Source organism: Pomacea canaliculata, linkage group LG3, assembly GCF_003073045.1.
Source record: "Pomacea canaliculata isolate SZHN2017 linkage group LG3, ASM307304v1, whole genome shotgun sequence".
In the NCBI taxonomy this organism is placed as follows: Eukaryota; Metazoa; Mollusca; class Gastropoda; order Architaenioglossa; family Ampullariidae; genus Pomacea; species Pomacea canaliculata.
The window spans coordinates 2,508,959-2,522,513 of NC_037592.1; the positions used below are offsets into that span (position 1 = coordinate 2,508,959).

Consider the following 13,555-nt stretch of genomic DNA (forward strand, 5'->3'; position numbering starts at 1 on the left):
GCCTCTCGAGCAGGTTTTAATGGTCAGACTGCCACACATCGTAATCAAGAGACATTCTAATGAGACAAAAATTCACATAAGCATCAACAGAAGGATGGTAGCAAGCTTTCCTCTGTGACAGATAATTAAGTGGAGAGTTTTGTTGAGAGGCTTGGGTCCTGCAGCCACATCCTCCGATGTGTTAAAGGCAGACATGAAGCTCCTGACACTTCTCATTCTCGTTGCAAGTAAATCATTCAGTTTTTCTTTAACTTTATCAGAATAATCTTATATACTCTTTTATCTTGCGTGAAAATTTTGTTCGCATTGCAGCTAACTTTTATGATAGATATACATTTATCTTTTATTGCTATAGAGGTGGTGTGGGAAGCATTTCTTCCTCCTAGGGAAATTTGATATTTATAACATTGCGGGCTATTAAAAAACTAATTAAAATGTTTCTGCTATGTTTGACTACATTTGTGTAATTTCGCCACAGTCGTAGCACTTTTGCAGTGTACAATCCCAGTCTGCCTGACTGCTGTACTCTGACAACACAAGCAGCTCTTGTGTAATTAGGTCCTCTGCTCCTGTGTAAGCAGAACACAGCAGTGGTTGTAGTCTGTAAAATAAGTGTTGTAATTAGTAGTTAATAAGTAGACAGAGTGTACAGCAGTCAAACCATTTTTCCTAATGCACTATTTTGCTTGTGATTGTGCTGCACACTATGAATTAATAAAAGTAGATTAATAATAATCATTCCTGTTTAGCAAACAAATACTTCTTCCAGAGGGAGGAGTGCATGGCATTCACACACACACACACGCATGCTTGCACTTGCACAAATAAACTAATAAATATGTTGTGAGTGAGTGAGCGTGTGAGCGAGTGGGTGAGTGAGTGAGTGAGTGAGTGAGTGAGTGAGTGAGTGAGTGAGTGAGTGAGTGAGTGAGTGAGTGAGTGAGTGAGTGAGTGAGTGAGTGAGTGAGTGAGTGAGTCCTTGATTCAACCAGCGAGGAGAGATTTATTCCCATCTGTTTAACCCAGTTACAATCCAAGATGTTTGTCAGTCATTAAGAGCCTTCATTATCCCTGATACCATGGAAGCGCATGCTTTATTATAATTTGCAGTAAATGCTAATTAAATGTCACGATACTCATTATGTTGGGTTATAATAATTTTTGTGTGTACTTTACTCTCTGTGTGTGTGCATGAGTGAATGATGAAAAGAATTAGTTTGTTTCTCTTTTTATTTTGCTGTTGCTGCTGCTGCTGCTGTTGGTTTGTTTTTCTTTTTTTTTATTATTATCTGTCATAAACGAAGCAGTGAATGTGTGTATGTGACCAATAAATACTATTTATAAAGATGGAATGTGTGTGAGCATGTATGGATATATTTTGATATCTCAATACCCCCTGGAGGGAGACAGAATACTGAATCTTGACATCCCCACCACACAGGTCTATCAAACAGTACAACCAGCGTTTGACATGATTCTCATGCTACAAGGGACACTTCACATGTCTGTAATTGTGTAATGCTGGGTTTGTGTTCACAGCCGGGGTCACACGTTCACAAGCGCGCACGTGCGCTGACCTGCGAGACTGTGTTTCTGAAAGGAGTAAAATGTCCGAGGACAAACACGAGGAATCGTGCAGGTACCTCAACTGCAGTTTAAACTGATTTCATGAGTATTTTAGTGCAACCGATTCCTGCATTAACCCACGAAATAAAATCTTTGTCCTTTAACTAAATGAGTTTATTCGTTCATTCATTCCTGTTTATCGTCAGGTCGCTTGAAATCATAGTTATAGGCGCCTACCTCTGTCAGAACTCTCGGTCTCTTCATTGACATAATTACTTCTGCTTGACATATTACATTTAGTAAAACCTGTAATTAATTCCTCTTTAATTCATTTCACTTTGCAGAATTCTCGCAAACATTAGAGACTGTGTTCACGAAGCTTTTGCTGACTGCCGCAGAAACTCCTCTCTGCCTCAAGCGGTAGAAGATCAGATTAATTTGTTCCTTACAGAGGCTGAGAAAAAGTGTGGTGAGTCATGGTTGTTGTCATTCTCCAATGTGTCATCTTTGTCGAGGAGATTGTCGGATGAAACACTGGTACCGGGTGCTACCATGAGTTAGCTTTCCTAGACCACATAAGGGTGTAGGTATGATAACCAGGCTGCGATTATGTTTTTCAACTCACGTATTTTAATTTGTCATTTTCTGGTCTGCAATAAATGATGGCGTGACTAAAGATGGGGGGAACTGTGGTAGCCAGTCAGACAGGCCATTTAAAAATAAAGCTGCACTCATGGAGGGTAATCTTGTAGACCTCTAGCCGCAGTAAGGAGGTGAACTATGGGTAGAGTCAGAGTGCCAGGCCACGGACCTAACACTTACGTTTACAAATATATGGAAATACATTTACAGGTATCTGTTTCTTATTATACTGATTACGTAGGTGAAAGTAAGTTTTTAAACTGAAAAATACATGTTTCCGATGTTATTAGTCGATACCCTTTAGAGTTCATCTCTTGGTATCCAGGATTTCTTCGTGCAGTATAAGGTAGCTCCGTGCTCTTGTCTTTCCTCTCTCCTCGTGACAGTTGTGAAGGGAAGTGTCTACACGGAGATATGAAACTGTAACTGAGATGTTAGCAGCGGTTGTGTGTTTTGCATTTGCAGGAAGTGGCACAGCATCCCACACAGTCTCCATCTTCTTGCTGCTGTTGCCCTGCTCCATCCTGCTACTGTTTTGACTCGGACATCTGATTAAAAACATTTTCAACTATATTTTACTTCAGTCAAAAAATGGTTTTGACATCTTAATATATTTGCTTTAAGTATAATGAAAGGCACCTGAGAGTAATTGATGTACCATAGACTAAACTCATTGTATCCAAGAATTAGAGATTGTATTTCTTGTATTTCTTAATTCACTGTAAATTAATCAAATCCCCTTCCTTTCTCACGATAAAATGTCTTTTATTAAAATTCACTTATAGCAAGTCTACTTTTGAAGCCTCAGGTCCGGAACTCCAACAAAGAAATCCGGTGCACAGATATATTTCTTTGTATCCAAGGATTCTCGAGAGATATATGTTCATAAGGCACATTTAAAATTTTTTTCTACGAGTGTATTTTTCCATTTGTAATCTTTTCCTTGGAATAAATACTCTGAGTTTAAGTCTATATTTCGTTAAATTTTAAAACTTGTTTTGGGTAATTAAAAATATTTTCTACGTTTAGCTGAATTGTGTGTAAACTTTTGATAGGAATGAATGTGATGTTTGTGTTTACAGTTTCATAATTGTGCTTCCTTTCTCTTAGTACTCTAGAGAAAAAGTATGTTTCAGAAAAGTATGTTTGTATAGTCATCACCGAACTCTCCTTTTAGAGTCAAAGGTCATACCGAACTCAAAAGCATATTGCCTTCTGAAGACTACATTTCAAAGTCAACATTGCTACAAAGAAAAAAATCTTCGAGAAATGTGAGAAAGTGCAGTTGGACTGTTTGTAAGCCGCCACACCTAAGTATAAGGACTGACGTCAGCTTGGTGTACAAACCAACCAACGCACAAACCAGGCAAAGAAAATGTCGGCTGCTGTAAGTACTAGCACGGAGGTATATCTCTGGACATCTGGATGTTAGAGGACGTGTGGACCTACTCTATCAGGTGTTTATACTTCCAGACTCCAGTACAACTCGCTCGTTTGGCATGGTTTCTCACTCCTTGTCTCTCCTGCTGTCAAATGTGTGTATGTGCGCGTGCGCATATCTTTTGCTCGATCCTAATTTGGTACACTTTGTTTTGTTCGTGAATTTTTCCCATGCATCTTTATTTCCATTTTTGTTATCGCGGTGCCATTCCCCCCTCCAAACAGAAAAATGACAACGAAAAAATGTTGGAAAGATTTAGAAATTACTAAAGTCAAGTCCAAGTCATCGACAACGACATCTCTACATAGGATGAGACTGATTTTAGATTGTGTATATTTATGAACGTATATCTTGTAACATTTCTAATTTGTTCCCTTTTGCTCTCTTTCTCTCTCTCTCCACCACTTGTTATTTCAAGATGGCCTGACGCTGCATCCCGCCTCGTATACGATGCTTTTGTTCAAGCCTGGCAAAGACGTTGGAACTTCACTGACTTTCCTACCTTCGATGACATATTAGGGTTAACTAATTGCACATGGGCTATTTATCTGAAATGCTGACAGGAAATTTCTATATTAATTACTGATTTAAATATGTTTGAGATCAGTGAAGTGGTAAGCTCAACATTGGCAGAGTCCACAGAAATATGTAAAATAAATACATGCGTGTGTGTGTGTGTATATATTTGCTTTTAACGAGTCAACGTTCAGATTTAAGACCGTTCGCAAAATTCAACTAAATCGAGAGAACTCGGCAGTGGAACTCTGATACCAAGCTTTCTTGCTTCCAGAAACAAAGTTGTGAATTCACTTTCACAACAATAATCTTTTACTCGCTTATATTCGCAACAGCTTTGCGGAAAGGCTGGAGGAAACGGTGAAGGTGTGTATACTTTCAACAAACCCATCGCCTTCTGTTCACACTCGCCTCGCGTTTCACAGCCGCCACGGAGGGTAGCGCAGGGGAGGTAATCAACAGCATGGGTGCTGCAACAAGGGCAGGTAATTAGCCTCCTTAATTACAAGCAGCGCCGTGGCGAAGCCCACATCCGTTAGAACTCTTTGAATCAAACGATCTTCATAATAAACATATTTGCAGAGGTTTTTCTCTTCTCGTAAGAAAGAGAAAGTAGACCGGGTGGGAGAAAGGGGTGGGAGAGGGTCTACGAAGGAAACAGTGAAAACCGGTTTCAGCAAGCGTTAGTTCTGTGGTCAAACTCTTCCGTAAGCTGCTGGAAGCACTGTACAGACTTCGGGTGATTTGTTTTTGCCTTGTGGAAAAGTTTCTGTGTTTTGTACCATGAACTGTGCCAACACAAGGGTTTGCAGTCAGTGCAGTGGTCCATCCGTCTTTGAGGTTCGAAATAATCAGTGGTTCGAATCTCTGTTATTTCAGCAGACGATTCTATTATCTTTCCTTTCTCCTCTGGTTTTTTTTTTCTTCAGCTTTTCTTCAATTTTTTAATTATCAAACAATGTTTATCTGGTTCTATACAAACTTGAAATGTTTGTATTTTCAGCAGAAAAAACAAAACTTGAGTAAACATGTGCTTTGGGTAGTTTCATTATGGTGCTCTGGTTGGACAGATGGAAAGACGGACTAAATAAAACTGTCTTGAGATTTGGTAAGCAAGTTCTGCATGGTACAGTCAGGCCTTTCGTAAACCTACAACAACTATGATAAACATCTGAACATTTGTAATATTTGACTAAGTTCGGCAGCTGTTGTGATGTTTGGCTAGTAGTGGTCTTATCAAACTTTGCCATATTCACATACTTGACTAAATATATCCGGAATTTCAAGATGACTACTGCTATGATTGGTATCTGGCTGTGTGACAAGGATGTAGACTCGCCATAAGCATGACCCCACATCCTGAGCGCTTCCTGACAAACGTGACCTGGCGTGTAGACTACGATTCGTGGTACTCTACCCTCGAGTACAATTGCTCTGACTAAGGCAGGAAACTGGTCATCTAAGTTAGTGCCACAGGCAAACTAATTCCTGGTTCATGAGTTATCGAATAGATGAAATTACCTAACCACCATCATGATGAAAAGTCTCGAATTATGATGATCATGTGTCATCGGGTCAAAGACTAAGGTGCGAACTAAAAACTAAGGCAAGAAACATTTTTCAATCGAGAAAATAATCCAAAAAAAAAAAACAAAAAAAAAAAAAAGGCTAAAACTCGAAATTTTCTCTTCATTCAAACGATGTTCCTAGACCAAATCTTGGAAAACAAAATATTAATTATTATTAATGATCAACAGACAAAAGTGAAAATCAAAATATCAATTGCGATAGTGAGTTTTGTTTTTCTAGCATCTGCTATCCTTAGATTAGGAAAATAATCTCCTCGTTTTGTTAAACTAATTCAATCACGACCTCTACCATGAAAGAAAGTTCTCTGATTGAGACACATCAACTCATCAGATAAATTATCGACTGGTAAAACGATCTGAGTATGTATACCCTTCATCCCTAAATACCAGGTTTTCTCCGCTATCTGCGGATACCCGATTTACCCAGCTCGGGTAGACTAACAGAATACGTTAACCGTGCCTCGTGCATACGAGTCCTGGACCCGGGGTTCACTCGGTTCGAAAGAAGAAATAATGTTTCCGTGCGTGCGTGGACTTGAAGCGCGTGATGCACGCGGCACGCGAGACTCGGGTGGCGTCGGGTGGTGTGCGCGCCCCGCCGTAACGCTGCTCAGAGTCTGCACGCGCCTGCGCGGCACCGCACGTGCATGCCGGCGGCTTGCGGCTAAATGGCTTTTGCGGTTTATCGTCGACAACAACGAGGAACACATGTCCAGGACACGCCTCACTAGTCGTCGATGCCGACACACAGTTCGAGCGCACGTGAGAACTGGAAAGGGAGGGTTGTGGCGGTGGTAATAGGACTTGGTGGAGGAAAGGAAAAGTCATCTTGAGGTCAGGGGGAAGGGTTTGGCAGGGAAATAAAATGAAGGATAGAGGTCAGTTTGAGTTAAATTGAAAAGAGAACAGAGAGTAAAGGGGGAATGAGGTTGGGGGAAGGTGGGGGAGGAGTTGAAAGGTCAGCGGAGGGGGGGAAAAGTGAGCAGGGGAAAGAGAGAGGGGGTTGGTGACCTTCGGTATCACGCTTTGTTTGTAACACGTGTTAGGAGTTCACGTGCATGGGTTCTCAGCAGGAGGCGGCGCTACTCAGGTACGGACTGATGGCAGCGGTTCCCTCCCCTTTCCTCCGCTGGTGCCGTGTGCAACACGTGGTGACCCTGCAGCCTGCGAGCGACTTCGTCAACATCTCCCCCGGAAACTCGCTGGGTCGTGCCGCCTGCCAGCGCGATGACTGAGTGATGTGCTGCCCCTGGCCCCAACCCAACGATCCCCCTAAAGACGCGCGTGCATCTGATCACTGGTTTACAGGAGAAAAACTCACTCACAATACCAGGATTTCTCATTGTGGAAAATAAACCTCAAACTCAAGATCCATTCTCATGAGCCAGTCCAGGTTTTGTTCGTTTCTCTCCAAACGAATTTTATTCTAAAGGCATGACAGGAGTGAGAGTACAGGAACTTAAAAACCTATCTATCGCTCCCGACACCCAGTATGGTCTACCCACGAGCCTGTTTACCTTTTTCGTAAAATTCTCCTGTAAAATGTTTTCATTACCGTGTTCGTGAAATGTGTGCTTAATGAGGGTATTTCAATTATTTGGCGCATGCGCAGTGCGCACTCGTCGCTGGTTAAAACGGAAGTGGGGGTCAGTTTGTTTCAAATTCAGTTGCCTGTACCGAGATAAACAAACATAAAAGGATGGGTAGAGAAGATGACTGCTGTGTTGTAAACTGTCGCAACGGTAAATTTAAAAAGCAGGAGAAAAGAGAGTAACCCTGGGTAACCCTGGCTTCCCGTTGCCAAATGTCTAAAAACTCGGACACAAGACTGTGGTTGTAGGCAACACTGAGGATACACATTTCTGTTGCATGCGGTCAACTCTTCGTATCACGATTTCAAATAAATCTGTGGTCAGGTGGCTAGGCTTCAATGTTAGATGGTGGGCATGAAGCTCGGTGAAAGCACACGACCAACACAAGGACCTCCATCTTTACCAGGCTTGGAGAAAAGTAGCATACAAGGTGACTGGTGCAGCATCAAGTTGAGAACAAGTTGTGGACAAAGCCTTACTAGTGAAACAATTAGCACTGTTACAACTGTTACACATACGTCACTAAATATCAACAAAATGTCACAAAATAAATATTTTATATTACAGTAACGAACTCTTACAGAGAAATGTGCAGTGATATTTCGCAGACTGCTTAAAAGTTTTGATGTGATGCCAAAGCATGAAAAAATAATGAAGCAACTAGTAAATGATAATACTTTTATTTCGACCAGCTCTTCCTCCCCACCCTCCCCAAACACACACAAGACAGGGAGAAAACATAATTTTCCTAGCATTAAGAGGAGTGTGTTCACATATCTTTTACGTACATAAAACACATTGTCTAAATACAAAGAAATAATTCAGCCAATTATTATTATTTTAAGCTAGATGTTTTTAAAAAAATTAAAAGCCTCTACAATTATTAATTAGGCTGGTGGTTGTGCCACGTATGTATTAGTGCCTAAGCTAGTACATGTACATTATCCCATCCCCCTTGTACTCAGTCCCCCCTCACTCAGGAAGCAAGGTGTTGATAGTAGCAGCCGATAAATCTCATCTCCACCAGTGCACAGTCACAGGTGGAAGAGCCAGAAACTAAAAGACCGTGCAGAACTCTTTCACTCTTTGCTTTCATTGTTTTGCTTTGTTCCTGCTGCCCGCGGTTTAAAATATTACTTCGACAACAGCAGACAACTGGGGAAGGGACTAAGTCGGACTCGGAACTTCTCTATGATTCAAATCTCTGCCAGTGAATGCGTGGAGCTTGTAGAGGACGATCACAATGACAGGATGCTATCAGCTCAGTCACGCATCTACACTTGACCCCCAGTTCCGGTTTGCGCACGGCACTCAGAAATCTGCTAAATGCTGATTTAACTTTCAAACACTTTCAAATGATGAAAATGTGTGTTTGTGTGTGTGTGTGTGTGTGAGAGAGAGAAGACAGATTCTGTGGAAACTCAGAAGAACAAAAGAAGAAGCCAGGGCAATTGACCTGTTAGCGCTAACTTCACCTTTCACCTGGAAACCAGCCAGAGCCGTTTCCCCAAAAGAAAACATAAACACAATGGAGGAAGAGGTGATTGTGCAAACACAAGGCCTCGTTATAAAACGCTGACGCCAACAAACACTCGGGATGCCAGGTCCTGACAGCCTGCTGGCCGGTTGCTGCTTCTGGAACAACAAGATTGTGACTGTATCCAGTGGAAAACCTGGAAACTGTGCGGCCATACAACTTGCAATTAGAAATGTTCTCATAAAAAAGAGAGAGAAGAAACGGACGAAAAAGGGGAGAAGGAAGGAAAAAATCTAGTACAGTATTAGATTACACCCCCACACACACACGTGTGTAATTAATAAGAAACAGGTAATGAGACATTGATGTCTACATCCTATAAATCAACGAATAAAATATGATTTGTTCCCTTGTTGAAAGCACAAACGAGACTAGATGCAGGCCTCCCCCGGTGTTTACCATTGTTGTTAACCTTTTCGTTGTGTTGTCTGCCCTTGATTGTCGCACCTGTCGCTGGCGGTGTTCCAAGTTCATTTCTCAACAACTCTTCACTTCAAACACATTCTCCGTTGTCAAGTAGCTCTTGAATGTCCACTTACTCCTCTTCAACGGAAATTGCGTCGACGCCATGTTCTGTCAGACTGGGTGCTGCCATCTAGAGGAGAACACCGGCCCAAAGTGTGATCTTCATTTGTCATAGAGCTTCACCAAGCACCTGTCTGCCAGAAGACTTCGCTTTGTTTCTCAGAGCTTGAGAAGACAGTGATGAGAACTGTTGTTGTCAAGACAACGCAGCAAGTTGATGGCGTGTTCTCTGGCGCCTGACGAGCGGCACCGGATGTTATTGTGGAGAGGAAACATCTCGACTCCATGATGACTCGGCACAACCACAGGAGTACTTAAACTAAATGTTTCATGCTGGGACATCTTGCAGGGAATTTTTTTTTTCAAGTGGAGTGTGACTTTTTTGCCCAATCTTTTTAAGGTGTTATCTACCTATTCTCTCAATGACCATTCATCTGTCACTTGTTTTCTCTTCTTGCCGACCGAGAGGTGTCCGTGGGGACACGCTGTTACAAGACTCACATGCAGTGGACGTGTAGACCTGAAGAGAACAAGACTGAGACCACCAAGAGAGGTTGAAGGGCGACAGCTGGAAAGTGAAGAAGGAGGGACTGTTTACTTGATCTTTGCTCTGACTTTTTTCTTGTGATTAAAAATGCTTGGTCAGCGCGCGAGAAAAGAAGAAACGCAAAAATCATGATAAGGGTCAAGGGTCAATGTACTGTTTACATGCAAACAAGAAAAGTCATCAAGAGTCACTCCGTCTATCTTTCCATTAAATCATTTGATCGCAACCTTCTACTTTCTAGGATATTCCTCTATAACATCCTTTCCTTTCACTTTCCAGACTATCTCCATGTCTTGTCATCATATCCTTCCGCTCTTCATAATGCTAACTAAACCTTGAAAACATTCGGTACTAAATAAAGATAATTTTCTTGATGCTGCTGATGAAGATGATCCTCTTGGTGCTGCTGGTAATGGCAACAACAGCGGGTTTAAAAAAAACCCCAAACAAATGTTCTTTTTTCGAAAAGAAGAAAAGGCAGAGAAATTGTAGAGACCGTGGGACAGAAAAAAGGGAACAAGGGGAAGATAAAAAGACGGGGGTAGGCAGGGAGGGGACCTAGAACACGAGGTACGGGGAGGGAAGAAGAAGACGGAGAGACAGAGAAAGAGGAGAGCAGCGAGGTGTGTGAGAGGCAGAGACCCTCACGTTCAATGAAAAACACATCTGTAGGCCGCGATCGCACTTTGCTTTGCAACATAACCCGGGTAGAAAATTTGTGCCGTACATCAAGCAACGAACAGCGATAAACTTAAGGCCCATAACCCTGACAACGCTACAAGGGGCGACTACTCTTAATTACGTTGTTAGGCGCTAGGGGAGGTAAGTAAAGCCAGGCGCACGGTTATTAATGCGCTGTTATAAACGCCAGAGCAAAGCCGCACCACAAAAAAGTCCGTCTTGGAGCCGTGCCACGTCACAATCTGCTGGGTGCGGGGATTTCTGAGCGTTGAATCCTCATGTCGGGTGGCTGTACCCGGCCTCAGCGAGCTTCGAACCCGCGTGGCATTTGTAGACCTGAGCGCTGCACTGTTTGACAAGAAGATAAGATAAAGAATGTGTCTCTCTTTTTTGTGTTTGTTGCTGTTGGTATTTTGGAGTGTTTAGTTTTAATTATCGTTTTGTCTCCTACAGGATGAGTGACTCCACCCCGCCTCCCCTACGTTAACCACCTGATGGGGTTCACCTGAATACCTGTACTCAACCACATGATGCTCGTACTGTCTTGCCTTTCAGTTGATAAATTGCTGCTCCGCTCCCCCTTCCCTGCCTGAGGGTGAAATCTCTGTCAGGTATCTCAACCACTTAGTGTCTGTTAAAGGTCTCGTAGGTGCAATTTTAGACGATGATTGAGTAAATCTTATTGCAACAAACTATTTCCCCAAGTCTCTGTGAATTCTTCTCATCTCTTCCGCTTACAAACATCAACACAGAAAGCAATCAAATCGTGTTCCACCTAATTAACATAATATGGTAACAGCTCTCCCATTGGCTGAACTCTGTGAAAGGTAAATGTGTCCACTTCTGTGTTGTTGACTTTTTTCTTTGCATGATGATGTTGATAAGAATGGAAAGGAGATATTCACCAAGAGTTAAGGACACTGAGTTTTATATATCCAGTGAAAATAAATGTGCATCCTTCTAGGTCTTTAAGGAACTCTGACGGCAATGCTGTCTTGGAAGCTTAATAATGAAAATTTATATTGAGTAGTTTTTCTCGTTCTTGTTGTGATCCTGCCTCGCCTCCAGCCACAAACTGTTTACCTCATCTGCTGAGTTTCTGTTAAGCACCGTTTACATTGTACAACAAAGATCAGCTGGTTGATGAAGAAAACGTGAGTTAACGACAGGACTTTGGTTTCGGAAGGTTGTCCGCATATTGTAACCGGTGTAACAGCTATCATCAAATTACACCACAATGCACCATGTTAATTTAATATATTTTGATTAGCACAAACCTTTTTTTAAAGTCGATGGTAATTATTTTTACGAAACCAGCCATGATCCAGCTGCGTGTACCTGCCTTCAGTTTCCACACACCTGAGGTTCGGTATGTCTGTGATAAGATGCTATCAACGTTTTCCTCAACACTTTTATCTACTTCGTTAAGACAGCTTCAATAGCCGCGACCGCCCAGACAGTTTATAAACAGCTTCTCCAACAGGTTGTAGTCCCCACCACCATCTCTACATCAGCTTGGTTTACACACAAACACTAACAGTACGAGCAGCTTCACCTTTGAACTTTAAAGACCAGTAATGTTATTCTTTAAACTAATTTGTAATGATGTAACCTAGTCCTGCGAAAACCCTGTTCTAGGGTTTGTCTTTAAGGTCTTGGACTAAAGACACGCAACAACTTCCCTGTGTGTGTGTGTGTGCGCGTGCGAGTTTGTATATGTGTTAGTAAGTGTGTGTGTGTGTGTGTGTGTGTAGTGTGTGTGTGTGTTACATAACACCGGGGGCTGAAAGCTCTTCTAACAACTATAAACACAAAACTCCACATCACTAATTCCCTCGAGTTCACAGTGTCCGCCTGTTCCGTTGCATATAAAGCCTTCTTTATGTTCGAATTATCTCCACGTTAGCATCAACTTATAAATATTACATACACACTTCTCTCGCAGTTTTATTTTTAAATGTTATTTAAATATTTAATATAACTTTTATGATTATGAAGCAAAAAACTTTCAGGACCGCATGGAGAGTTTCCTCACAGCAGGAATCTTCTGGTTTCTTGGTTTTTTCGCTTACCTGTCCTGTAGGATGCTGAGGTGAGCTTGAGTTATCACAGAGGGCGCTGAACACCGGCATGCCGTATGTGGATGCAGACGACATAAAACAGTTTGTGCCGTTTATTTTTGTTCATTTCTTGCCGGCGATGAGGCTCCCCGGTTGAGATAAAGCTGGCTGCGATCCATCCACCCACTGGGCCTTGTCTGACTCCCGACTTGTAAGCACGATGACAAGCTGTGTTGATTATTCTCCTCAGGTAAATGAAGTTTTGATAGCCGGGGCTGGATGGCGGGGTGGGAGCAAGACGAGGGTGGAGAAGGGTTGTTGACAGACAAATGTAAGCTTGAATTGTGACTTTAAACTCTGACTTACTTCCCGATTTCTCACATCGAGATCAAGGTGTTATCTGCTTTGTGTTTGTTTGTTTGTTTGTTTGTTTGTTTGTTTGTTTGTTTGTTTGTTTGTTTTTTTGCGGGTTGATGGAAGGAGACTTAAAAAACAAAAAGATCTTCGTAAAAGGACGAAAAAGGGCGACTAACCAAGCAGTAGGGTGTGGGAGGAGGAAAGGGAACTTGCCCAGTGAAGAGGAAGTTGTGAGGTAGACAGCACTCGTTTAGCGAACTTCAGAACTTTCTTTTCAAAAAAACCGTCGAAAATCCTGAAACTGAAGGCAGCTACGTTTCAAAGAACATCCACCCGCGTCATAAAAAAAGATAAAAAAGGTAGTCCTTTCTTTCTTCAATGGCGTTTGAGAGAAATGTGAAGAGACTACAAAGTCTGTAAGGGCCGGAGTTATGACACAGAGGTACATCCCATACCCAGTGGTTTGTGTACCTCTGCTCAATAAGTACAGTCTTAGCTAGCC

At 42.1% G+C, this 13,555-nt stretch overlaps 1 protein-coding gene across 1 annotated transcript; it reads left to right on the forward strand.

Moving 5' to 3' along the window:
• Window positions 1-39: 39 nt before the first annotated feature.
• LOC112560276 lies at window positions 40-3,236 on the forward strand. Its single transcript, XM_025232013.1, has 4 exons — window positions 40-227; window positions 1,540-1,639; window positions 1,911-2,035; window positions 2,674-3,236. Exons 1-4 carry the CDS (start codon window positions 194-196, stop codon window positions 2,745-2,747), a joined length of 333 nt encoding a protein of 110 aa, XP_025087798.1. The 5' UTR covers window positions 40-193; the 3' UTR covers window positions 2,748-3,236.
• The last annotated feature ends 10,319 nt before the right edge of the window (window positions 3,237-13,555 follow it).

Bases quoted from the DNA above. Each gene is read 5' to 3' on its own strand.
- LOC112560276 (XM_025232013.1), top strand. From the start codon at position 194: ATGAAGCTCCTGACACTTCTCATTCTCGTTGCAA. The intron at 1,640-1,910 runs GTACCTCAACTG...TTCACTTTGCAG, and splicing joins AAACACGAGGAATCGTGCAG to AATTCTCGCAAACATTAGAG. The intron at 2,036-2,673 runs GTGAGTCATGGT...TTGCATTTGCAG, and splicing joins AGAGGCTGAGAAAAAGTGTG to GAAGTGGCACAGCATCCCAC.